We start from the raw sequence: 26,166 nt of genomic DNA, 5'->3' as shown, positions 1-26,166 counted from the left end.
ATACCATTTTGGTACAATTCTGGTTAATCATACTGATTAAATCCTTTTAAAATCCAGCATCTTGGTTTACATGTCACATCCTTGTTTTTTTATTTAGGTGCATTTGATGTTCGTGCTTTTGTTTATTGTGCTTTCACAAGTAATAATATTCGTTCCGTTAGAAATTTAAAAAAATGTTGGTAGTCGAATTACAGTAACTGACAACTGTACTATGCAGTTATGAGGTAGTATGGGAACGTCGTTTGATTGTATACTACAACGTCTTGCCATACTCGGCCGACAGCTGTCTTCAGTTGGTGGACGATCGACGTCTGTGTTTGTGTGCTACTCTTGGGGAAGATGGCGGAGGCTGCGGCTGTTCCCCCGCATCGGTTTTTCTGTCACTGTTGTAAAGGAGAAGTGAACCCCAAACTCCCGGTAGGTCAGACGACTTTCGTCCATGTGCCGTGTTATTTTGTGGAGGACCGGGACCTGACAGCGCTGCCTTGTCGGAGAACGTCTCCTTCTTTTCGCCTACCTGCTAAAGCTAACTCCCAGCTAGCCAGCCTGGCAGCTCCTGCTAGCCCCGTTTGTTGTTGTTGTAAACTCGCGACATGAACCCCAGGAAAGGTTGTATATTCTTGACTTTGAACGCAGACACTGTCTAGTTTCGTTATGTTTAAAAGTCTAACAAGGTTATGGGTAAAACTCCCTGCCTGGAGGTGTGTTTAGATACTTCAGATATGTTGTAATGCTTGTTTTGGACTCATTAACAGCAACGACCGAGAGAAAACTTGGTCTGAACCAGCTGATCTTGAAGCGTTTATTTAAGATTAGCTGTTACTAATGTTACTGTTACTGATCAAACTTACTGTTGTCAAGGACGAGTGGGGACTTTTCTAAGTGTACACTTAAAAGTGTTTGGTTTCAGTTTTGTTATCAAAAGGAGTGAAAGGCTCTCACTCCTAGTAAGCTATATATATATATATATATATATATATATATATATATAGTCAGACTGACAATGCTTAGATTATATAGTTGCTCATCTATTTGTGTTTTTTGAAACACTTTAACTTAGCTATGTAGCAAAGTTCAGATCAGACTGTTGTCAGCTTTATATAATAACTCCTAAGAGACTTTTTTTGTGTTACTCTAAGTGAATCTACAAATTTAATAGCTTGTCCAAGAAACGTGATCACTTGTCTTTCTTGTTACATGTTAAAATCTTTAAGTTGTTTTGTTTTTTTTCTTCCCTTTGGGTTAAACAGCAATACAAACACACTTCCCTGCCCCCATCTATACTAGTCGCAAGAAAAAGAAAAATTGCTTGTGTGTTCAAGATGCGCTAAACAGAGTTTAGTTAAGCTTTAACCTGCTGATTCAAGTTGTCTTTGAGATCCATAAAATGGTGGAAGAACAGTTTCCTCTAGCCTCGCCTCCGTGAGGTGTCGTTTATTAGTTGTGTCAGGAAAAGAGGTGATGGCTCACCGTGTGTAGGAGAGGATTCATTGTAGAACAGGTTGTCCTGCTGTTTATAAAGCAACTTGGTTTTCAAACTTTGTATAAAAAAAAAAGCGCCGCCTCGGTAAAAGGCAAGTTTTCCCGACTACCGCTATCTCGACATATTTGGACTCTTGCTTTATCTCTTGAGATTTTTGAAGGCTGCCAACGCTTCCACGTCCAGCAGCATGTTCCACGACAGCCAGAGGTTGAAAGCTCAAAAAGATCAGAGCAGCTCTGCTGTATTACATAACTGTAATTCACCCTTCCTGTTATCTGGTGAACACTTGCTCCCTGTTCTAGCAGCCTGAATGAATAGTTGACATAAAATAAGCGACGCCTTTTGATTTATCAGACTGGACTGAAATAGCTCACTTCAAGTCTTCTTCCTTCAGTGACGATGACTAACAAATGTCTGGAAGTTGCACTAAGAGGCGCTGTGACTTCTCTCAGATTTTTACGTTTCTGACTTCTCTGTTTAGCTGAAAATCATCCGGATCTGGTTTACCAGACTATTTGGTGCATCTCTAGGAAGAGATTGTTTGGACAGATCTTTTGCTCTGTCAAAAGGACTTTTAGTTCCTGTTTACAGGTATAAAAACTGCTGGGAAAAATCTGATTAATTTGTTAATTATATATATATATATATATATATATATATGGCCCAGTAATATGCCCTTTTACTAACATTTCATATCAGGAAAACACTCGCCAAATATTTGAGTTTTTTGAGTTGTTGTTTTTTTCAGCCTTGATATTTTTTTTTTTTGTACATTTTAGTTTTAAGCTATAAGAAAGTGGAGGTTACGATTAACTTTAATAGAATAATTGTAGTATTTGCTACTGAAAGGCTTATAATCAAAGGCGTGAAATACATTAATCAAGGTTTCATAAAGTAACATTTCAATTGTGCGTTATTGAAAAAAAAATAATTTCCTCAACTTCTTTTGAATCGTCGTCTGTATTTCTTGGTAGAGGCTAATATTTGGTCACCCCGTCACTGACTGGAAGCAGGTTTGCTGCTTTAAAGGACCCCTGGGCCTCCTGAGATGTCAGCGCGCCGGATGACTGCAACACCCAAGTATCCCAGCACACCATTTTACTACTTCAGTATTTCTCAAGGCTAATTTCCCCTGGATGTAGGAACATTTGTGCCTTTATAAAACAGAAACGAAAAACCCAGGCGACTGGCACGGCCTGTTTTTACTAATGGCTCACTTTCTGACGCAGTCCAGATCACAAATCTGGTTTCAGATCCTAATTTCTTTCATGGAATTTGTTAACTCATGAAATGAGGTCAAGCACGTTGGGAGAGATTCATTTTTTGTTTCCTAACAGCCACTCTCCAAATAAACCCCACAATATGCTGAAAGTACCATTCCTTATTCTGTGTGCCCCTGAACTCTCCTCGGTGTTTGTGGCTTTCATTAGCAAAAGAAAATCTGGTTGTGGAGCCTGGCGCTGGTGTTTTCCTCATTCTATCTCACCCTTGTCTAACACTTGAGGCGTGGTTGGCCAGACCAGCTCTACCTCCTGGGTTGCATTCAAAAAAAAAAAAAAAAAAACACTGGCTGTCATTCAAAAGCAGCCAATATCATCTGTTGATAGTGTTTTGTTCATTTAGTCATCAAGTAAAAGCATGAAATGTTATTACAACTAGAACCTCCAGAAAGGAAACTAGTGTAGCGCGGGAGCTGGTGAGACTGGTGTGTATTTGTAGTTTTCTTGCTGCGTTCGTAGGAGTTGGTGACACAAAGATGTTAGATGATGAGGGATTAGATTACAGCACAGGACATTAGGAAATTACTTAACAATAAATTCATGGTCGTTTCAGCTAAAGTATCTGGAGAATAGACGAAAACTTCAGGGTTAAATCGGAAGAGATTTCAATTTTACTGTTTTTATTTCTTTCAAACTATAATTATAAATAATTGACAGAACTTTAGAAACAAAGTTAATCCTAATAAATTATTTAGAAATTTAGGTACGGTCTACATTAACCATCTATTAGGACAGTACAGAAAGTCTTTATGTTGTAAAATATGTCATTTATAAATATGAAAGAGCTGAAATTGCCATACAACAGATTCTTAAGGCTTGTTTGTGCCGTCACACAGATGCCTCCCTTTTTTATTTTCCTCCTTTAAGCATTTTCTACAGACAGACTGCACCTTATGGGTGGTGGCGGTTACCTTTTGAATTAAATTACAGGTTTTTTTTACCTAGGCCAAATAGTCCGATGGCCAGTGTACCACAAGTCTTAAGTATTAAATGGCACACTGCAAAAACGGATCTAAAAATAAGTCAAATGTTCTTAAAGTTAGTGTATTTATCCTTGATTTGAGCAAGTACATACGATTATCTGCCAATGGAATGAGTGTTTTGACCCCTAAAATAAGATAATTAGACATCCTGCACTTGAAATAAGATGATGGAGATGAGTTGTTCCTATTTTAAGTGCAAAAATCTTATTCCATTGGCAAATCATCTTATTTACCTGCTCAAATCAAGGACAAATACTCTAATTTTAAGAACATTTTACTTATTTCTAGTTCTGTTTTTGCAGTGCAATAGTCCTCCACACAATGCTGGCAAAATCTGTTTGAAAATATTCTTTGTCCTAGATGCTCAGATATATATTTATTTTCCTGGATTGTCTTTTTTCTTTTTTTTTTTTTTTCTTTTTTTTTAACAAAGGGAAATTGGTAAAAAAAAAAATTTAACTTTTCCTACTAGACTTTTTCCTTCCACTCAACCTATAAATGTTCATAGCACTGTGTGAACAAAACACCCAGTGACTGTCTCCTGGACATCTGTCCAGTCAGCAGTCTCCCCCATATGATTGTCCCCCCCCCTCCCGATTCAGAGTGAGACCATTTAGAGCAGCGGTGTCAAACTTCAGGACTCGATGGCCGTTGTCCTGCAACTTTTTGATGTCCGAGGGCTGAATTACGTCCTCATGCACTCAGGTTCTACAGAGTCCTGCTGATGACCCGATTATGTGACTCAGCTGTGCTGAAAGAGAGACCCGTCTGAAAGTCACAGGACTGGACGCCTGTGATGAAGAAAGGCAGGAAAACCTTTGCAGGTGGTTTGAGTTAATTAGCAGACGCTCCGATAATTAACCTTCTCACAACGGTCAGATTTTGCGAGACGCTGAATTTTGGGTTTTCATCACGCGTTATGAGCCGTTAATCATCAAAATGACAAGAAACAAAGACGAGAAATGGGTCGTTATAGCGTAATGGATCTATATTAGTCATAGCATTTTTACGTCGTAGCATTTTACGAGATTTCCATTTTTAATTTTTTTTATTTTTTTATCTGTGCTTGTATGTGAATGTGTGACTCAGACATTGCTCTGACTCTTTCTAGGAATACATCTGTCCAAGATGTGATTCAGGCTTCATAGAGGAAGTGACAGAAGACTCCAGGTAGGACACTTTTCTCATATTTCCATTTTTTATTTATTTTATTTTTTTGAAGCGATTCAATTTAAGGTGGAAAAACAGTGCCGTTGAATTGCTGAAGCTGATCTGCTCATCTGGTCTAGTTTCAGGACAGCGGCGTTAAGGTTGCGCATAAATGTGGGATTCAGTGCTCGTGTCTAATAGTGTCTTTTGTCTCCTTGTGCGCCGTTTCCCCCAGTCTCCTAGAGGGCGGCGCTAATGGGCTAGATGACACAGCCACACAGTTTGCAGAGGTATGAATGTGTTTTGAAGGAATACAAATTTTCTACATGTTATATTGCTCACGCTAACCCCCCCGTCTAATGTAACATCTCTGTAGCTTTGGCACCTCTTGCTACTGGAGCGGCCGTTTACGTTAGACCGAGACAGTCCCGACTCGGAGCACCAGCTCCCCAGACGCATGATGGCCTTTGACGACACGGGAGGTTTGGGAGGCGGATCGATCGGGGGATCTGTCCCGACGGGTCTGGGAGGATCCATGGGGGGCCTCCTGGGATCCGGGGACGCCTGGGGCCAAGGGCGCACGGCTCGTTTGAGCAGCCAGAGGAGGTACAGGTCCAGAGGCAGCAGCAGGCCAGACCGCTCTCCGGCTGTGGAGGGGTAAGTCGTATCTGCAGCTCGGCTCTGTTGTCGTCCTCGTTCTTCCATGCTACCAGCTAGGGCTGAACGATTTTGGAAAATAATCTAATTGCGAATTTTTTTTTCTTAATATTGTGATTTAATGCGATTTTTATTTTTATTTTTTATTTTTTTCCAGTTTAATTTATCATGTCTTTTTAAATATATACAAACAACAAATCAATTTGTTTCCTCGCTGTGCAGATCAGGTGCTAAAAGAGCCACTGCGTCTAAACTCAGAGCAGAAATTATTGCGTTCTGCCTACAATATATTTCAACCAAAATAGCAATTTTGACTTTTCTCTGCGTTAACCACAAGCAACAAAAATGACCTCTAAATAAAGATGTTTGTAAACAAGGACTATTTAAAACAAGAACTTTTAATGTTTCTATAAATCAGAATATTATTCAACAGAACAGCTTTTAGTTGATTTGGACATCAATCCTTGTTGAACATAAAGTGCAACCAACAAGCAAGTCTATGTAATAAACTGATTGACCTGTACTTAATGCTATGTATGATTATATAAACTCTAAAACAAGTAATAAAGTTAGATTATCTCACTGCTGCAACTGTCTTCCCTTCCATGTGGAGGCAAACCCACTTTAAACATTTTACCAACACCTAATGGACGCGTCTAATTCACAAATTGTTACATAGCCAAAAAATTGCAGACTCTGCGATTTGGAAATTGCGTTTTTCTTAAATCGCGATTATATTGAAAATGCAATTTAATAGTCCAGCCCTACTTCCAGCTTTAATGATGGTTAGTCCCCCACCCCACCCCCCCCACCAAACCTTTTTTTTGTAACGAACGGCGGCGGTTGAGACGCGTTCCAGCCCCGGCGCGCTCGCTGGAGTCGCTCACAGCTAGAGCAGCAGATGATTTGCTGTAACTTGTTGATGTTTCAGGGGCAGCCCTGCAGTCAGCTCTGCTGCATGATGCCACAGGACGACTTTCACACAGCAGAAGGCAACATGCCGACTCCCTGCAATGACGAGCCGTGGCGTGAGGCCATAAATCGGCTGGTCAGAAGAAATTTAACTGAGGATTAGGAGAAATACAGTCCATGGCAAACTTTTTTTAACCTTTTGTGTTGCCTTTAAAGATAAATAATACATCTTGTAATCTGTTAGACTGATCTTGATCTTTGGGGTTTTGCTGCCTTGAATCAGAATTGATGAAGGAAATGTAAATTAATTGTCTTTGTCTTCTCGTGGCAACGTCCCTGAATATGCAGGTTAAAATTGAGCCGTCGCTAAGTTGGAGACTCTTTTGAAAAATTGTCTTTTTTTTTCAGAGTTGCCGATCATTTAGCTCACCTCTCCTAAAAGAGATTTCTGTTTCAGATTTCTAAATGTCTTTTTACATAACATTACTAGGCAGAACTCGAGATGTATACTCCTTTAATCCTAGAGAGCCATTTCTTCACAGATGCATATGGTAAACAATATAATAAAGAAACCCTATGAAGAAATCCACATGCAGAGTAAAAATAAAAAAAAGTAGAAGGTACAAACAGACCCCCTAATAACATGTATGTGTGTAAGAAGCAGCGCAATGGAAGGCACAGATTTCTAGACGGATTATGTAAACTGTATGTCATTTTGAGCTTGTTTAAAGATTGTACAGGTTATTTAAATAAATTAAGTAATGTATGATTAATAAACAGTATGCACGCGTTTCTATAATCCTGTAGAAGGTTCCCCTGGGAGACTAAATTAAGGCCAAGATATGACGAGTGCACGATATCCACACACAGGAAAATGAAAGACTAATCTAATGATGCTAAATCCAATAGCCTAATGTAGTCCTGTTTAAAAGGTGTAATAAGAAAATAAGTGTGGAAAGCAAAAGCTGTCTGGAGTGTCTCCTCTCCTTAGCAGCCGTCTGACCCCTCAGACGGGATGGTTTTAGTTTCTCTTGCTCTGCCGCCTCCTCTTCTTTTTTTTTTAATAGCCGATTTAGATCTACCTAATTCAGACACATTGACTGAGAAAACCTCCCAGACGGAAAGCCGCCTCCTGTTATTTGTCTTTTGTGAGCTGCTGCGTAGACTTGGGTTCAAGCAGCCCAGCCAGCTAAAGAGAAAAATAAATCTTATCTCCGTCTCAACAAGGTTATAAAGGAAAGGTGGCTGCTGTGTTGGTAATGAAACAAGCTGGTTGTAGTTTCCTAACGATTTTTACTTCACCGTTACCACCTTTTTACCTTCTAAAACATCTGGTTTAGCTGCATTAAGCGTCACCAAATATAATTCAGGCCTAAAGAGGTTTATGTCTGGTTCGATATTTAACTCACTGCAGTGCGAGCGTTTTTTTTTTTTTTTTTGCTGAGGGCAGTGAAGCAGGGTTCCCGCGGATCCTTAAAAAGTATTAAAAGGCATTGAATACTGTAATATAAAACTAGGGCCTTATTTAGCATTAAAACGTCTTAAATCAATCTTTCTTAGGTCTTAAAATTGTTACCAGGTCATAAATAGGATTTTATTTTTGTAATTCTTACCAAACAGTAAAATAATTGACACAATTATAATTTTTTAATTTACCAAACGGCTCAACGTAACCATTATTGGTTCCGTCCCGATAGCGGAACCAATAAAAAACTGTTGCAGCCGGACCATAGCTGTGAAAAAGAGTTGGCACTGGTTATGTTGTGGTTTTTAAAACTGATTTATAGTTTATTTTAGTAGAGAACAAAGTAAAGTTTGTGAATTCAGTTCAGTAGTTGTTAAAAATATATCTGTAATTTGTGTGTGTGTTTTTTTTTTTTTTAGCTTTCTTCCTATATGGAATGTTTTTCAAAATTTTAAACATGTCTACTGGGCCAGAAAATAATGGTTTCTGTTAAAATAAACATTTGGGTGACGTTGTCGCAACCAGGTTTATCTTGTTTATCGTCAAGTTGGTCTTAACTTTTTATTTCAAGTGGCATTAAAAACTCTTAAAAAGTCTTACATTTAACTTGCCTTATGCTGTAGGAACCCTGGTGAAGGTAAGATGATGATAGATCTGCTGCATATTGTGCAGCCTGTGGGGATCCGCAGGTCGAATGCTAATGAATTGAGCATCAGAATATAAATGTGTTGAAAAAGCGTCAAACGTGAACCTTTTTTAAAACCCCTCAGTTGTATTAAAACACTGTTTTTTTTGACACGTAATTTAAAATAGAAATAAAATGGGCGAGAAGTTAAAGCTCTAACGGCTGGTATGCCTGGCTCTGACTGTAGTTGTGCGTTTTTCTCTCTGACAGGATCGTACAGCAGTTTCTAGCTGGACTCTTCGCCAACTCTGGGGTTCCCGGCTCGCCTCCTCTGTCATGGTAAAAAAAAACCTGAGCGACCTCACAGGAGCATCAGCGTTGCTTATCTGTGCCCGCTTTATCTCCAGCTCGGCCGCTCCGTGTCTCTTTCAGGACGGGGATGCTGCACTCCAACCCAGGAGATTACGCGTGGGGGCAGGGAGGGTTAGACGCCGTCATCACGCAGGTGAAGCAAATTTCTTACAACCTTTGTGTTTGTGTGTGTGTGTGTGTGTGTGTGTGTTGGGGTTCCCAGTGTTGTTCCACCCTCAAGGTTGCCTGCTTGTGTGTGTGTTTGTTTAGTTACTAGGTCAACTGGAGAACACAGGACCTCCTCCGGCAGAGAAAGAGAAGATTTCTTCCCTCCCGACTGTCAGTATCACTCAGGAACAAGCAGGTCAGTCCTGTTCCCCGCCTCTTAGCTCAGTTTGTCGCCAATCGTTTATCTGCTGCTTAAAGTTGACTATAGCTACGTTTATAATTGTGTCTATGTACAGCGAGTACTTCATTAGGGCAGAGTTTGGTTTTATTTCATAGTCCCTCTTAAGATTTGCTTCCATTTTTTTGGTGTGGATGCTACATTTTAAAGTAGTTGATAAAGCTGGATACTGTAATCTGTTTGATTTAGTCTTTTTTTACATACATAGGAGCATTTTAATGCATTGCCATTAGGTTTTATATTTTTATAGAAACAAAACAAGATATTTAATCAGTATTTGTCTTTATATATCATTTGGATTCAGCATGAAATGGCTTTAGCCAGGGTCCTATAGTTTTATTCTGTAGGACCCTGGCTAAATTATTCTGTAGGATTCTGGAAGTAAACACATTTAATTCTATGTACCCCTATATATTATATAGTTATAGCGGGGGTTTTTTTTTTTTAAATGTGGGAAATGTTTCCGATCTCCGTAAGTTTTCTATTGCATTTTTATTACATAATAAACATCAAAATTCTGTAAAATTAGAACTTTTTCTGCTTTATTCTTTGTTTTTATGCATAGACGATGCACATAACTACAGTAAAAATCAGTTATTGTGAGAAAACCCACTGGTGCATATAAGATAAGGAGCTTCTTACCATTTCTTAGATAAAACTTGGCTGATAAAACAGGCACTATTATTATATTTAAGCTCTGATCACAAAACAAATATCTGCCATAAATGTGAATTATGTTCTTGCCCTTACCTTTCAAAGTGGGCCATCAATTGAATAAGAAATCTAGCGATATTATATAGATTTTGATGTAAAAACTATGGATTAACCTAGAAGGTTAATCCATAGGGGCACGTTTCGACTTCATCGTACCCTTAACTTCCCTTCTTTTGTTTGCCGTTTTTACCTCGCAACCTTATTCTCTTAGGGTTTAACTTTCTCTGATTTATACCTTTTTGTTGTTTTTATGCGTGACTTTAGATCATCTTTAAATTGTAAATAAAAGAATCTCCCTTTTTCTGGTACAGTTCCAAAATTGCTCCAAAATAAAACGATACACAATAAGATGAGCTATATTGAAGTCATAAACGCACATAAAAGATCCTCCTGATCGTAGATCATTCTAATCAAACAAAGAACAGAGTGGAGCTACTGACATCAGTAAAGATGAAAACGTATTTTCCTGCTCCCTCCTGCAGACTGCTGTATGGAATGCCCGGTGTGCAAAGAGGACTTTGCAGTGGGAGAACCAGTCAGACAGCTTCCCTGTAACCACTTCTTTCACTCAGACTGTATAGTACCATGGCTGGAAATGGTGAGTCACAACACAAAGCAGAAAAAGCATGATTCATTTGCTGTTCTTTAAAAACTATGCATATGACAATGTAAAAACACATTTAACACTAGTTCTCCAGAATTTAGCAAACATGCGTAATTATAGCGGTTTCCTCGCATGTAAGCTCTGTGAATCTGCGTGTACTGTGGCTTTAAAGAGTATCAAATCCCCTTAAACGGTTTTCACATTTTATCACAGGCTGACCACAAACTTTGTTTTATGTATTAGAAATCCACACAGGAGCGTGCAAGTTTGCGGTTTTCTACAAGTGGACACACGAAAGGCGTGTGTGTGGGGTGGGGTGGATGTAAGCTGGTTAGATGGGATGAGATGGAGCTAAATAGAAGAGAATCCATGGAGAAAACTTCCAGCTGGAAGACGAGCCTAAAGGTTCAGCCTGAGTTACTAAGGAATGGGTCAGATCAGACTGAGTCCAGATCTAAACACTGCTGCAACCTGTGACTAGGGTTAAAAAAAAAGGGGGGGGGGGGGGTTCAGATGCTCTTCATCCAATCTGACTGAGCTGGAGCTAATCTGCAACAGTAATGTGAGTGAGACAAATGCTGGTTCTACTCCATTCACTGTATAAACTCAGACTTTTGGCACTTCTAATTCTGCATTCAGAGTTTTACTATCTTTCTTTCTGCGTTAAAATCTCAATTGAATTTATGAGAGTTGGTGGTGGTAACGTGACAAAATCAAAAAAAAAAAAAAAAAAGTTGAAAAGATGACGGCTAACTGGCTGAAAGAGTGCCGTTAGTTTGTAAAGACATGATCCACCTGCTGGGCAGCTCTGATTTAAAGATGGTTGTCTGCTGATCTCTATTGATTTAGATTATTTAGAATTAAGCGTAACTCATGTCCCTGTGTTTTCTTGGTGTCTGCATTCACAGGCAGCTAGATAATAATTTAGGGCCTCAAGAATATTATTTATAATAAAGATAAGGTGGGAAAGTTACCAAAACCCAAATTTAAAGAGATTTGGATTGAACCCACGTGTCAAAGAGTTGTGAGGATTTTAGCTGTTTTTAACGGCTGTAGCAGGCTTGATTTTTTTGCAGTTTGCTGACGTCTGCCTTGTTTTCCCATGGTACCGCAGCACGACACGTGTCCAGTGTGTCGGATGAGTTTGAACGGCGAAGACAGCAGCAGCCAGCCCTCGTCAGAGTCCCCCTCGCTCTCCACGGACCCCCGCACACAGGAGAGATGGTCCTTTTGAGACATCCAGCCATCTCATCCACGGCTTTCCGTCACCTAGATCCAGCAAAAAAAAAAACAACAACACAAGAAACGCTTCTCATTTCCCACATTTTCTCTTTGTTCATTCTCTTTTTTTGTATATTTATTTTCTATTTTTAATGCCTTTTTCAATAATGTACCCTCTTAAAGACGTCTTACGTTGTTGTGGTTTGCTTTTATTTGTCCGATAGACCTAGATTGACCCTCATCTCGCCCCCGTTATCTTCTGTTTCCGCCTTCTGGAGGGGAAACCACTCCGCACTTTTGTTTCAGTGCATCGCTGCCGTCAGCGACCCTCTGACAGAGGAACAATAAAACACTTTTTTTTTTTTTTTTCCTCTTTTTGATTTTAATGACAGGCAAAATCCTGCAACTGAGCCGTGTAAGGCACGAGGAATAATCTCGAGACCAGCACCTTTTCTGCTCAACACATAATTACAGCTCAGTTATTTTTACAGTGAGATTTTTGTCAGGAAAAAGTTTCTTTTGAATGCAGCGGTCATCTATCTAATAGGAATCCAACTAAAAAGGGCCACAAGAGCTGTAACTTCAGGCACAAAGAGGCGTTGTTTTAAGTGTTCAGTGTCTCTCAGTCTGAAACTATAAATAAATCAAGGAAATTGAATTTTTCACCGTTTGGCCCCATTATCTGATGCTTTAGATGTCACACCAGCCCCCGGTGTATATATTATAAACAAATGACAGCCCTCTCTCATTTTAGTCCTCTGTTCATGGCAGTCTTCTATTGATTTACATTTTATCACTTATTTTGATGTAAATAATTCGTCCTTCTACTTAAGGTTTGCAAAGAGAGAAAAAAAAAAAGAGACATTGAGAATGGCGACAACAAATGTGAAATAAATGGTTTATCAAAACTGTATATTATAAATATGATAAAATGTTTATGATGTATCAATAAATTGACCAAAAAAAAAAAAATGTTGCTTGCTTACAGTGCATTTAATAGTTGATTAAACATTTTTGAACAATGTGCTTTATTTACAATAAAACTTCATCCTTTCAATACAAAAGAGAGAAGGCGTTAACGAGCTCTGTTCATCAAAAAAATTAAATAAAGATTTCTCCAGTAGTGCGACAAGGCGGCAGCAGTGCTGCAGCTCTAATCATTCTTGGGGATAAAATCACTTTCAGGTAATGTGGTCGCTCAGACATAGAGGCTTCAGAAACTCTGCTAAGGTTGTCGGAGTTATTTAAAGAACTGATGTCAGATCTGCTCCTTTTCCTGGCGCCGGCGTGTAAACTAGCAGGAGGTAAATGTAAGGAAAGATGAAACCCAGTGAGGACATTGTGCCGGAGTAGACCTACTGTTGAACCTGAATACCCTCACGTTTGCAGTGCAATAGTTAGTGGAAAAAAAAAAAGATATCGGTGCAAAGGAGGATCTCAAAATGTAGATTCTGCCTTTAAAGTGCACTGCCTCTCAGAGATGGTGATTAATTCACGCCTATAATCCAGACTAGAGGGTGGGAAGGTGTGTTCAGCAAGTGGACAAATCCAATTACCTGAACTGCCAGTGTTGCCAGGTTGGGCTAGTAAAAATAGCTTGTTAAAATTTGGGCTACTTTCTACAACATTTCACAAGTTCTTAGTAAGTATTCATAGGAAAATACAATCAAAATAGTTATTGTGTGTCATAAAATTAAAAAACTTGCTTTTTTAAAAATAAAATGCCAGTTTCTTGCACTCATTTTATTAATTGATTTATGTTTTACATGTGTAGAATCTGTCAAACCAGTCAGTCAATGATTAATAGTCATTGGTTAATCAGTCATTGGTTAATCAAGTTTCCCTGTGAAATGTTACTGGTCAAGAGTTAAACTAATCTGCTTAACAATCATTTCATGGCTGTTTATGAAAGACAAATTGATCTATACTCTGTGAAAGAAATGTTATATTAAGTTAGATTTACAACTTGTTGGTGGGCTATTGCTAACTTCAACTTCGAGTTCAAGAGAGGTTAACGCCTAGGCTGGGCTTTTCTTTTTAAGTTGGGAGGGTTTTACGTTGTGTTTACGCTGGAAACTATCAGATCTGGCAACCCGGTCAACCTTTCTGAGACAAGAAATGCGGAAGGCATGCGAGGTGCTTGACGTCGGTTATTTTTATTGCATGTGCACACATCAACAGGAGCTCCTGTGGTTTGAGGCAGCATCCTGAGGACTTGCCTATTTACACTGTGACCACCACCCCACCTCAGAGAGTTTAATCAGATGACTGGATTCATCATGGTGCCCAATGAGGATGTAAAGTCGTGTTGCCTGGTTTTAATAGTTATGTGTAGATCTCAAACTGTTGTGACTGACGATAAGCCTGCTCTCCAGTTAAAAAGATGAGCAGATAGTGTCAAACCCCAGCTAATGGGATCCATTTGGGTTGACACAATGGAGCCTTTATCAGCAAAAGCAGATGAGCACCAGATGTAATGTCTTAACACGTCTAGGACTCATACCGGTCATACTTTACACCCAGAGTCTTTGTGTATTAAATCTATAAAAAGATAATTAACAGTAAGTAATTTATGGTCAATCTCTGATGGCGCCTGTTTTTCAGCCCATATGTTAATGTTGGCAGGGATGATAGAAAGCTGGCCCTACAGATCTGGTGTGGCAACACCTCAAGTTTGCAAAAACTGGAAGAGCAAATGAAAATGTGATCAAAAAAATCCTTCCACAGTTTTGATAGTCGGCTTTTTTTTTTTTTTTGCCATCCAGAGAGAAACAGCAGCGGTTTGCAACGTAGAGCTGATATTTCTTTACTATCCCACTGACAGATGTGGACTAAAGATGTCAAACTACCTCCATTCCCTTGCCAGTTGATGCAAAAACAACATATTCCTCAGATTTAGAAACTATATTGAAGCACTGGCATAAAAATCAGACGGCCAGTTGCTTGTTGAGCTGCCGGCGTGTAAATACACTGCAAAAACGGATCTAAAAATAAGTAAAATGTTCTTAAAGTTAGTGTATTTATCCTTGATTTGAGCAGGTAATTAAGACTATCTGCCAATGGAGCGAGTATTTTTACCCCTAAAATAAGATAATTAGACATCCTGCACTTGAAATAAGATGATAGAGATGAATTGTTCCTATTTTAATTGCAAAAATCCTATTCCATGGGCAAATCATCTTATTTACGTGCTCAAATCAAGGACAAATACACTGATTTTAAGAACATTTTACTTATTTCTAGTTCCGTTTTTGCAGTGTAGTGCAGAGCCAAATGAAAAAGACCCGGTTTCGATGCGATTAATGAGAAGTTGTATTTTGCGGGTGAAATGCTCAGAGAAATTTTTTGGTATTTTTTTTTTTTTAAAGCTCAGTGTGTGTTCCAAGCAACCGTGAGCAGTGAATGGGCCGGAGCGGTGCAGGGAAGGTAACCCACAGCCGGATCCCAGACCTCAAACTGGATGGCTGATGACGACCTGAACAAAAACACACAGCAGGTCAGTATTTAGCTTTAAACTGCTCCCATCGGACCCTTTTTCTGTATCAATACCTGTTGAGAACGACGAGCGCCACGGAGCCGTCTGGCCGGACGAAGGCGGCGAATTCCAGCGGCGTCTTTCCGCTAGCAGACACCCCCACCCTCTGTGAGCCCTCCCACAGGAACTTACTGCAGACAGAGGTCATACGCAGGGATCTCAGAATAAAGAACAACAGGGAACGTCTTCGATTTAAAAAGGACAAGTACAACAAAACACGTGGCCACCTGAAGTGGGCCATGCCGTAGAAAGACGGCTGCTTGTAAAAGACGTCCTGCTCGGCGTCCACTATGACGGGGCTGTCCACAAAGTTCTTGACCCAGTTCGGTCCGCCGGTCTGGTCCAGCGCCAGGTTCCAGTCGGTCCAGCCCACGACGTAGTGATTCAAGTCCTGAGACAGAGAAGACCCGTCAGAAACCAATGCCTCACGTGTATTTTGAGTCTCATCAGTGAGACGAGGCGTTTCACTGAGGCGTCTACAGTCAGGGAATTTTATTGGAATGTCATTTTATGTGACAGACCAACACAAAGCAGTAGATACTCCTTAAATGGAAGAAAAACACTGCATATTAAAAGTATTTACAAGTGAGAATCTAAGACGTTGGAGGAGCATTTTGTATTTACCCCTCTTTACTCTGATATTCCTAAATAAAATCCAATGCAAAACAATCCTGAGGACCAGGGGAAACAGGGCAGGGATAAGTTTGAAGAGGCGGCAGGTGACAAAACAATCTCCCAAGCTTTGAACGTCTCTCGGGCGCGCCGTTCAATCCATCGTGTGAAAACACCACGTCTTGTGTCTGCGTGTTATGTGTGATATACCATATGTCAGCTCTGAGCTGGTGTCTCCCCAAAATGTCATCACGGTAACAGATAATGACAAACAAGATTCCTGATCACCTACACAGGACTATTGACAACTACGAAGTCAGCAAGACGTCGGCATCCGCCTGAACTGACAGGCCAGGAAAGGACAGCATTGTTCACAGGAGGTGGCTCACGGTACCTCTGGAGGAGCTACAGAGACCTACAGCTCAGCTGGCACAGTCAATACTCATTTACTCTTAATTATGACCTCTATGAAAAGGTGGCAAGAAAAAAAAACCCCGCTAATGATCAAGTAAAGCCATAAGAAATCTAATTTGCAGATTGCAACAAACCGCGTAGGACAGTGGTTCGGCTGTCCTGCATCTTTCAGATGCACCTCTGTTCCACCTGATTCAAATGATTGCAGGACCTCCTCTGCATGACATCAAGTACTGCAAAAGCCTCCTAATCAGGATCTCCTAAGCAAGGAGACACCTGAATCATGCAGGACAGGGTGCCTGAGGACCACAGCAAACGTGGAAGAAAGCGCTCAGGAGATATGACCCAATCTCTAACTTTAGGATCTGTGTGTAGTAAAAAAATACAACGTGCAAAGGAAAACTAACGCTGCTAACTAATGTCCCTGAACTCACCATCCCCACCGTGAGGCACGGTTGTTGCAGCGCCATGCCGTGGTGCATGCGTTCCCTGTTAAAAAGGGGACGAGTCCACGGTACCGCTGTGCATGGTAGGACTGCTCCTATCAGCCTGCTCCTTGAAAGCGGATGTTTACAGATTTACTCCATCTGTTCTGTCTGAGCTTGAGCTCTTCTGCAAAAGAAGAATGTCCATCCCACGCCGAGCGCCAAGCTGGTAGAAACATGCCCAAAGGACTTCCAGCTGCTGCTGCACACATTGACCCGGAGGAGCTGAACGCGCCACACTTTTCAGACTTGAATTTGCATAAATATATACACTATACAGTATATTATACTTTAATTTGCGTTAATCGTATGCGATTCCAGTAAAATGCATGAAGGTTTTACGTTGCAACGAGACCAAAATGTGACAATAGCTGAGAGGAATGCACCAGATCACGTTCCCCCCTACCTATAAGGGAATATCAGAATGAGCACAACATGAATAGAGTGGAAGGAGTCCAGTTTCCCCCGCCGTGAAAGTGAAGAAAGATGACACAGAACACCAGTTCCAGCATGCTCTGCAGCCCTGCAGGCTGTTTCTGTAGCGTGTGTGCGGCAGAGTGTAACCTGCACAGCGGGGAGGGAGGAAGGGGAGGGGGGGGGGGCTCTCCTCTCCGTCAGACCTGACGTCTCTAACAGTGGATCTGACTGAACAAGCACAAACCCTCACACACGCATGGAGGCGAGGTGAGCTCACCTCCAGGATGTCGTGTGCGTACTGCTCCGCCCTGTCCCAGCTGCCCAGCTTCACTCCGCGGTCCAGTGGGCTCCAGCCGGCGCAGGCCTCCGTGCCAAACAGATAGTACTCTGGGTAGAGCCGGTGGGTGGCGCCCAGGCTCGCCTCTGCAGGGACCAGACTGTCCAGGTACCAGTGCACGGCCACGCCGTGAATGTATCGCGCTGCGTGAACGTCACCGAGAACCTGGAGGGGGGAAAAAACAGCAAAGAAACCAAGGCCTTCATCACAATTGTCACATAAATTAGCGTTAAATTAGAGACGCATTCAGTAAAATCAGTTCATTTGATTAACTTGTTAAAACCTAGTTTGTACATGTTAAAGTTTTATTTACCATGTTGTGACCACACTGCAAAAACGCAACTAAAAATAAGCAAAATTGTCCTAAAATCAGTGTATCTGTCCTTGATTTGAGCAGGTCAATAACATGATCTGCCAATGGAATAAGATTTTTGCACTTAAAATAGGAACAAATCATCTCCATCATCTTATTTCAAGTGCAGGATGTCTAATTATCTTATTTTAGGGGTCAAAATACTTGTTCCATTGGCAGATAATATCATTTACCTGCTCAAATCAAGGAGAAAAACCCAAATTTTAAGAACATTTTACTTATTTTTAGGTCGGTTTTTGCAGTGCACCTTTGAGGGTTAAACCATTTAAGTGGTCTCTCGCTTGAGTCGGACCCTAAAGTCCGGTGTGATGGCAACATTACTGACCGAGTCCGTAGTCATTATTCCTGGAATCAGCTCACAGAAAATGTGCAGGAAAAACAAAACTAGAGTGTTTGTAGGTTTACAAAAAGCAATTATGAATAAAAAAAAAGTGATTATTTGAAGTAGGACACTAATAAAATTTTTAAAAATTAAAAAGCACATTAAAAATCTTTAATGTGCTTTTTATTTATCTATACATCCATCTTCCTCGGCTTAATTGAGACTGGGCCAGATGACTGGCGGGTCCGGCAGAGAGAGCCAGACGCCCGTCTCTGCAGCTCATCTAGGTGGATCCTGGGCTGTTCCCATACTCACTAAAGTTATAAAACAATTTATAAAAGCTGAACTTTTCAGCATTTTGTTACATGTATAAATTAAACTTGTCTGGAAAAGGCAAAGAAGAGGAAGAAAAAAAATAAAATATATATTTCCGGACTTTATCTCGCTCCCATTTTCCAAAGTGTCCTTCCTTCTTTCCTTAACTTAGTCTATCCTGTCTTCTTTTCTTGTTTCCTTAGTCCCATCCTTGTCCTTATCCTTTCTTTGCCTCTGTTTTTGTTCAATCTTCCCTTTGTCCTCCCTCTCTCCATTGTGTCCGGAAGGAAGGAAGGAGGATCTTAAGGAAGGAAGGAAGGAAGGGGAAGGAAGGAAGGAGAGGAAGGAAGGAAGCTTCCTTCCTTCCTTCCTTCCTTCCTTCCTTCCTTCCTTCGGAGGAAGGAAGGAAGGGAGTCCTTCCTTCCTTCCTTCCTTCCTTCCTTCCTTCCTTCCTTCCTTCCTTCCTTCCTTCCTTCCTTCCTTCCTTCCTTTCCTTACCTTCCTTCCTTCCTTCCTTCCTTCCTTCCTTCCTTCCTTCCTTCCTTCCTTCCTTCCTTCCTTCCTTCCTTCCTTCCTTCCTTCCTTCCTTCCTTCCTTCCTTCCTTCCCCAGCCCCTACCTCCTTTTATCTAACCCATGTCTTTCCTCCTTCCTCCATTTGTCAACTTTTCTTCCTTTTTGTTTTTCTTCAGGTTACATTTAAAGCCTGCTCCCTGTAAAAATATTTGCCACAACTTTATAGGTCACCATATTTTATATTGTAAAGTGAACGCTAAGGACTGGGGACCCTGTACTGTGGAGCCTGGGTTTTTTTTTTTTTACAGTCGTGTACAGAACATGTGAGCCTTTAGACTCCAGACATACCAGATTAACTGAATATAAGAGAAAAAAAATGGGTAAATGTTGATGTCAATGTACATTTAATACAGCTGCCTTTTTTGTTGTTGTTGTTTTTCATCTCAATTGTTTACATAAATCTTTGCTGCATCTTTATCCTGAAAAATAGTGCAATCTACTGTTTTTTAGAGTGATTTCTAGAGTGATTCTTTTCAAGCTGTATGCAAATGAAATTTCGTTCTGTACGCACTTTGTGCATACAAAATGACAATAAAGATATCTATCTATCTATCTATTTATCTATCTTACTGTAGACTGAACAGCAGCTGAGTTTGCCCATTTCATCCCTCCTTCATCAGATTTACCTCATATGGTGCCACATTCTGCCTTTATTTTCCCCTTCTGAATGTCTGGTTCACCGACGGGTTCCCAAAGCACTCACAGATCGCGGTTTCTGATCTCATCTGCATCCATGTAGGTTAAATTAAGTCAGCGACGACCTTCCCCCGCTGCTGTATCTCCCCGTCCTTGGACTCACCACTTTGGCCCAGTGGGGCAGCAGCAGGCGGTTGTCATCCAGCGTGAGGACGTGCGTATGTGGGTGTGATGAGGACCGCAGGGCCGGGCCCAGGTCCAGAGCCACCCAGTCTCTCTGCTCCTCGGGGGTGAAGCCCAGAGCCTGGAAACTGCAGCCACAGAAAGACCATGATGTGACTTTCAGCGTTTTAAAAGCCACAGGGAGGCGGCATTTTGTCACTAATTCAATCAGAGACCTGTAGTTTGTCATTTCTCCTGCAGAGGGCTCGTTTCCTGTAGTCAGTGCCCAGAAGGTTAGGTTAAATTTAGCATATTCCTCAAGGAACCTGGCAGGGAGAGTCAAAGCAGATCAGCACGTATCACTCCAGCGTCAGGCGCGCCTGATGTGCGACAACAATTCAAGGTGAAAAAGACCCACAAATCACCTGATGTAGTACTGAGCCCACGTTTTATGCTCCTTGCCCCCCGGCTGGCCCTTCAGGGAACCCTTTCCTACGAGCGCACCGTTCGTTTTCAGCCAGGCGGGGGCGCTCCAGGCGCTGCCTAGCAGGGAGAGAGGGCGAGGAGACAAGGCCTGGGCGCGCAGCAGCAGAGGGATCTGAAACGCAGACGAGGAGGCTGGAGATGAGGAGGGCAGGCGAGGAGGTGGACGTAGTTCTGTGTCACTGTGAGGACAAGAGACCTTCATGTTCACGTCCTCCGGGGCCAGAGTGAAGTTTTTCAGCTCGTAGTCCCCAGGCGTGTCGGCGTACGTGTACAGGCGGGTGGAGAAGTCACAGCTGGCGACGGGCACGCGTACGACACTGTAGCCGATCCCTGGTGCAGCACAGAGAAACGACAACGGCTCAGACTCCACGGCTGGTCACAGCCGGCCCGAGGCAGAAGTTAACCCAGCCAGCAAGCGGGGACTCCAGACCAACAGGGGGCGCTCAAGTGCTTTTCATAGTAGCTACTCATTAGTTACATCCACAATGTGAAAACAAATATTTAGGGTAGTGGCTGATGGGTCTTCTCTGAAATATTCTGCTCAGCGTTGGGCCTCCCTGGTGCAGATGTCGTAACAATTTATACCTCCGCAAGGTGTGAAGCATCTGGTGATGTCCTCATCCAGATGTAGCGACCGCGGCAGCACTGCTGTTCCCCTGGTTAATTTAAGCTTTCACCGACACGCCTGACTCCCTTCACTGGAGGCCTTTTATCTGTTCGCCGTGAACAAGAACGTTAATCCCACCGAGGATTATATTTTGCGGGGTCCTTTAATCTCCTTTCTGATACTGTGCCGGTGACAAGATAAGATACGGTTGTGAAAGAAGCAACGATAGAGATCTGCCTGCCGGTGCCAGGATACGCTACTTTTGCTAAAACTGCTCATCTTATGATGTTTTCGCAAGAAACACTGCCATTTACAAAGAATGACCTGTAAAGAATAGGAGGGAAAAAAAACATAGATGCACATGTAAAACTAACAGATTTAAGGGAGACGGATCATTTACACAGATTTATTTTTTCAGCTGGCAACAAAAAACAATCGACATCTCCAAAATAATGGAAAACAGGAGATTGCTGCAGCAATCTCAAGACTTTATCTGCTGGTGGTGTTTAAGATTTAAACATGTCCGTTCAATGCACTTTCCGGGTTTTGGTACCACATCTGCGTCAATTAAACACCAAGCAAGCTACCCGAGGAACAAAGTGGAGCACGAGGCCAAGTTTGCTGCTTTCACAGGAGCAATCTCATCATGTTGGATTTAAACAGCCTGGGGGGGAGAGAAAAAGCTCAGAGTTCACGTTACGTGTGCAGAGCTTCACCATCTCTAGAGAGAAGGACAAGCCGGTCCCGTTAGTGCACCCGTCATTTCGCGGTTAATCGCTGTGGACTGGACCGCCACGTTTAAACCACAAATCATCTTAGGTCGGCTTGTTGATGCAATTTGATTGAAGTTTCTGCCAAAATTGCTAAATCGACATTAAAAAAGATTTAGTGATATTTTTAGAGCAGAAAAGATTTAATCCTAGGAGGGGCAAAGTTTATGTCATGCAGTGGTGAATCAATGGTTTGTTTTATGCTTCTTTTTTTTTGTCCACATACAGTTCCACTCTTCATACTTTGCCTTAAAGTAGTTAGATGTCCCTGGGTGATCACATAAAGACCTTTATGGTTGCAGAGGGGTTTTTTTATGCACAGATTTTTCCTTTGGGTTGACACGGGTGGCAGAAAAATAAGAGGACATTCTATTTTTTTGGTCTAACGTATCAAATACGATTCAAAGAAAATGTGAAGGCGTGACAATTTTTTTCAAGCAACCTAAAAATTATTTGTTTGTTAAAAATGTGAAGCTTTCCCACGATCACCTGCATCAGGCTTTAAAGGGTTAAAATAGTCAGAACAGGACTGAAAACATCAAACATCTAAAAAAAAAAATTATAATAATACTGCAAGAGTGTCAGAAAACAGAGATTACAAGAAAGCCTGACAATGAGGCTTTTATTCTGCACTAGAAGATGGAGCACATTGCTTTGACATTTCATTTTTTTGTTCTTTTTCAGCTGCCGCTGACAGCGTTACTCATACAGTTTAGAACAATCGCTTTCAGGGTTGGATGTGGGCAGGCAGTGTTGTAGTGTGTGGTTACTGTGTGTTTTACAATAAAACAACCATTAGATCCATTTCAGTTATTTTCTATATAGCAGCCAATTCTCAGCTAATATATCAAGACACTTTAAACCAGAGGTTTTCAACCCTGGTCCTCAGGACCCACTGTCCTGCATGTTTTAGGTGTTTTCCTTGCCTCCTGTCTTAAATAAATAGGTGATTAACAGGCCTCAGCATCCATCAAGTACTGCAGAGGATGTGAAGCAAGCATTTAATTCAGGTGTATTGCAGCAGAGACGTCTAAAACAAGCAGGACAGTGGGCCCTGAAGACCAGGGTGGAAGACCTTTGCTTTAGACGGTCCAATTTATACACAAAATCTAATCATAACTAAATCAATGTAACCATATTGACCGATATGAGAAGTAAATCTAGTTATATCCTCGTTATAATTAGCGGTGTAACATCAATCCATATTGATATATCGAGTCAACGACTAACAATTCAGTTACATCGCGGCAAAATTTAAATATTGATCCAAATCATCATTTTTAAAACACGCCTTTATTTTGAAATTCAGGCATGGAACTATAGTGAACAGATGATGTTGTGGTATTACTTTTAAAATTAAAAGAATGCAGTTTTTGATTTAAATGCCCGCTACCTTTAAGAGTTTCAAATAAAATGTTCAAATCATATTTAGTTTTTTTGCGAGTTGATATCAAGGTAAATATTAATGTCAGATGACCAGATAACGTCGCATCATATCGATCAGGAATCAGACTTTGTTATATCTGCAAATATCAACTCGCCATCCAAACAAATCGCTACATCATCATATTGTGACAAAGATGGAGATTTACACCTCTAGTTATAATGCAAATTGATAAAAGGTTTTCTTTTTTTAAAAGGAACTGCATGAAATCGCTGAGATTGCAGCAATCTCTCCACCTGAGTAAGCATGTGGCCACAGTGGAAAGGAACAACTCGTAGCAATTTTAATTTCCCCACCCAACTTTTAAAACATAAGATCATCATCTCTCAACCATAAGCAGCAGAACGAAATCTTAGCAACACGTTCTCTTGTCTCTAGTTTATTGTGCATCTATAATCCTGAAAATGATGGGAATAACCAGAGGCCGGTGCATTTTAGTGTCGTTTCAGGACGCAAAGTTGCATTGCTCTACCTGAAATTTGTCAATTTTTTAAACGTCGGGCAACCTTTACCTTCCTTGGAGAAGTACTGTCGCAGCAGCTGCTCCTGTGCACCAGCAGACAGGGAGAGTATGTTGATGGCTGCTGCGTCCGTCATGGCTCCTCCGAACCCCCTTATCCTCTGATACTTCTGGTAGGGTACGAGCGTCAGCCGGACACCTGGGAGAAGAGAACTGATTAGGGAAAAGCAGGGGGTTGCTCCGACAGCCTAAACCTTGCAGCCTCACCTGCTCCGCTGCTGTTGACCTGGACCTGACCCCGGCCCGGCTCCATCCTGCTGCCGGCCCTGTTGCTCAGGTAGGTGGAGAACTGACCCAGAGGGGGCAGGCTGACGGGGCCAACGCCATCACAGTAGGTGGAATTGCACTCACACACCACAGAGTCATGGCCAAAGTTTCTGGCAACACATCTATTGACGCCTTGGAGAGGAGGAGGAGGCATGATCAATGCACATAAAAACAGTGGGGGTAATGTTTTGTGTGGTTGTTTTGTCTTACCTGTACAGAGGATCAAATCTGCCGCTCCAAGAACAAGAGCTAAAACAAGACAGGATGGAGGCAGCTGCACCATTTTACCTGGAGGCATAATAAAACAGAAAGTTTCTGAAACTTTTAACAGCCTGACTTGTGTTGATCAGCTCAAACATCACAGCCTTGTCCTTCAGAGCTCTTTGAATAAATAATGAATCCACCTTAAGAGCGAGCTGGCAGAAGCTCCGACATGTCCTGAAGGTGAAGCTGCGGTATCAACGCTCCTCCGCCACTGGATCGACGTCCCATCACACATGACATGACTTCCTGGTCAGTTTCTGATCACATTTTTTTTTTCTACCGGTCACGTGAGTTTGGAGACGATCACGTGAATGGCAGCGCAACAATCAGCACCTACCGCCAGGGGGCGCGCCACCGTCGAAACGGGAACTGGGCATGAAAACAGTGAACGTGTTGTTTTCAGGGCTGATGAAATGTGTCCCTGTTAGTTCTGTTATTCGTTCTAACAGATTAGCTAACAAAATTATTTTTATTTCTTAACACTTTTTTTTCTTAAATTGAAACACAACCCGTTTAATTCGGGAAAAGCATAAACAGGAGAAAGGAAAATACTTTAAAAGTGGCAAAAACACTATAGGCCTAATACAAATAATCAATCTTAAATAGGCTGACAGTATTAAAGGTTAAAATTAAATTCAGTTCACACACACACGTAACAATTTTTTTAAAGATACCTATAAAATACCTAAATAAAATAAAAAATACTGGTAAAAGAAGATCAGATTTGCAAATGGATGAGACCTAGATAAATACGATACATGTAGATCTCATCCATCCACCATTCATCAAAGATTCTTGTCAGGGTAGCAGGAGCAGGAGGGAAGTCCAGACGTACCTCTTGTCTGAGACAACGTCCTGCTGATTCTGAGGGAAAGGGGTCAAAAGGGTGCCCAAACCATAAGAGATAGCCCCACCAGCATTTCCTGGCTCTGCGTTGGGGACTCCTTCCAGTGAGATGTACCAGACTCCTAAGAGAGGCGCCCAGCAACCACCTCAAGTGACTCTTTCTGGTGCATAGGAGCAGAGCAGAGATCTTCAACCCTGGTCCTCAGGCTAAACGCTCCCTTCCTGGACCTGAATACTATTGGAATGACAGGTAGACCAACATGCTGTCCCAGAATGAGTTAAAGATAGTGAGGGCCAAACCTGTGCATACCACACATGTAAACATTTGATTAATAACATAACAATGATGAATCACATGTTGCGGTTTATGAATCTGCTCAGGAACACAGATGTTGGGAAGCATTCAACAAAACAAACAAAAAAGTTCCGTAGACCCAAACATCTTTGAACAGTTAATTGTGGCAGTTATAAAGCTAAATCCGCTGTAAAGAAAAAACAAATCACATAAATGTTGCGTCTTCAGTTTTTTAACTTGTTTAGCACAGACCACGGTGAAACAAATGTAAAAGACTGTAAGGTTCATTCTTCATAAATCAGGCGGATCAAGAAATATATCAAGGATGGATTGTTTTTGAAATGCTGTCATAATACATTTTATATATATATATATATATATATATATATATATATATATATATATATATATATATATATATACACATACATACATACACACACACACACATTTTGATAAACAGCTAAAAACAAAACTAAGATTGGTGAAATCTGAGCATTAAAAATGGCAAACTTCAGTGAGCCATTATCCACAAATTGATAAATCATTGGTCATTAGCAAACCTTCCAAAATTACATCAGTGCTTCATCCAAGAGGTCACCAAAGCACCACAGAACAACATCTAAAGCGCTGC

The 26,166-nt window shown here is 41.2% G+C and overlaps 2 protein-coding genes across 2 annotated transcripts; one reads left to right on the top strand and one right to left on the bottom strand.

The window, feature by feature from the left end:
* The first annotated feature begins 275 nt into the window (after positions 1-275).
* rnf115 (ring finger protein 115) lies at positions 276-12,822 on the top strand. The gene is made up of 9 exons (XM_036134378.1): positions 276-417; positions 4,858-4,916; positions 5,131-5,185; positions 5,272-5,552; positions 8,825-8,893; positions 8,987-9,059; positions 9,176-9,269; positions 10,508-10,623; positions 11,744-12,822. Exons 1-9 carry the CDS (start codon positions 340-342, stop codon positions 11,861-11,863), a joined length of 945 nt encoding a protein of 314 aa, XP_035990271.1. The 5' UTR covers positions 276-339; the 3' UTR covers positions 11,864-12,822.
* A 2,368-nt stretch (positions 12,823-15,190) lies between these two features.
* Positions 15,191-24,668, bottom strand: gba (glucosidase, beta, acid). Its single transcript, XM_012865737.3, has 12 exons — positions 24,532-24,668; positions 24,338-24,415; positions 24,068-24,259; positions 23,853-23,999; positions 20,716-20,849; positions 20,459-20,631; positions 20,270-20,359; positions 20,035-20,182; positions 17,591-17,815; positions 15,613-15,776; positions 15,400-15,516; positions 15,191-15,325 (listed from the first exon to the last, which is right to left on the bottom strand). Exons 2-12 carry the CDS (start codon positions 24,408-24,410, stop codon positions 15,220-15,222), a joined length of 1,569 nt encoding a protein of 522 aa, XP_012721191.2. The 5' UTR covers positions 24,411-24,415; positions 24,532-24,668; the 3' UTR covers positions 15,191-15,219.
* Positions 24,669-26,166: the final 1,498 nt, after the last annotated feature.

Source organism: Fundulus heteroclitus, chromosome 3 (genome assembly GCF_011125445.2).
Source record: "Fundulus heteroclitus isolate FHET01 chromosome 3, MU-UCD_Fhet_4.1, whole genome shotgun sequence".
Lineage (NCBI taxonomy): Eukaryota > Metazoa > Chordata > Actinopteri > Cyprinodontiformes > Fundulidae > Fundulus > Fundulus heteroclitus.
This window is presented reverse-complemented; position numbering and strand designations above follow the sequence as displayed.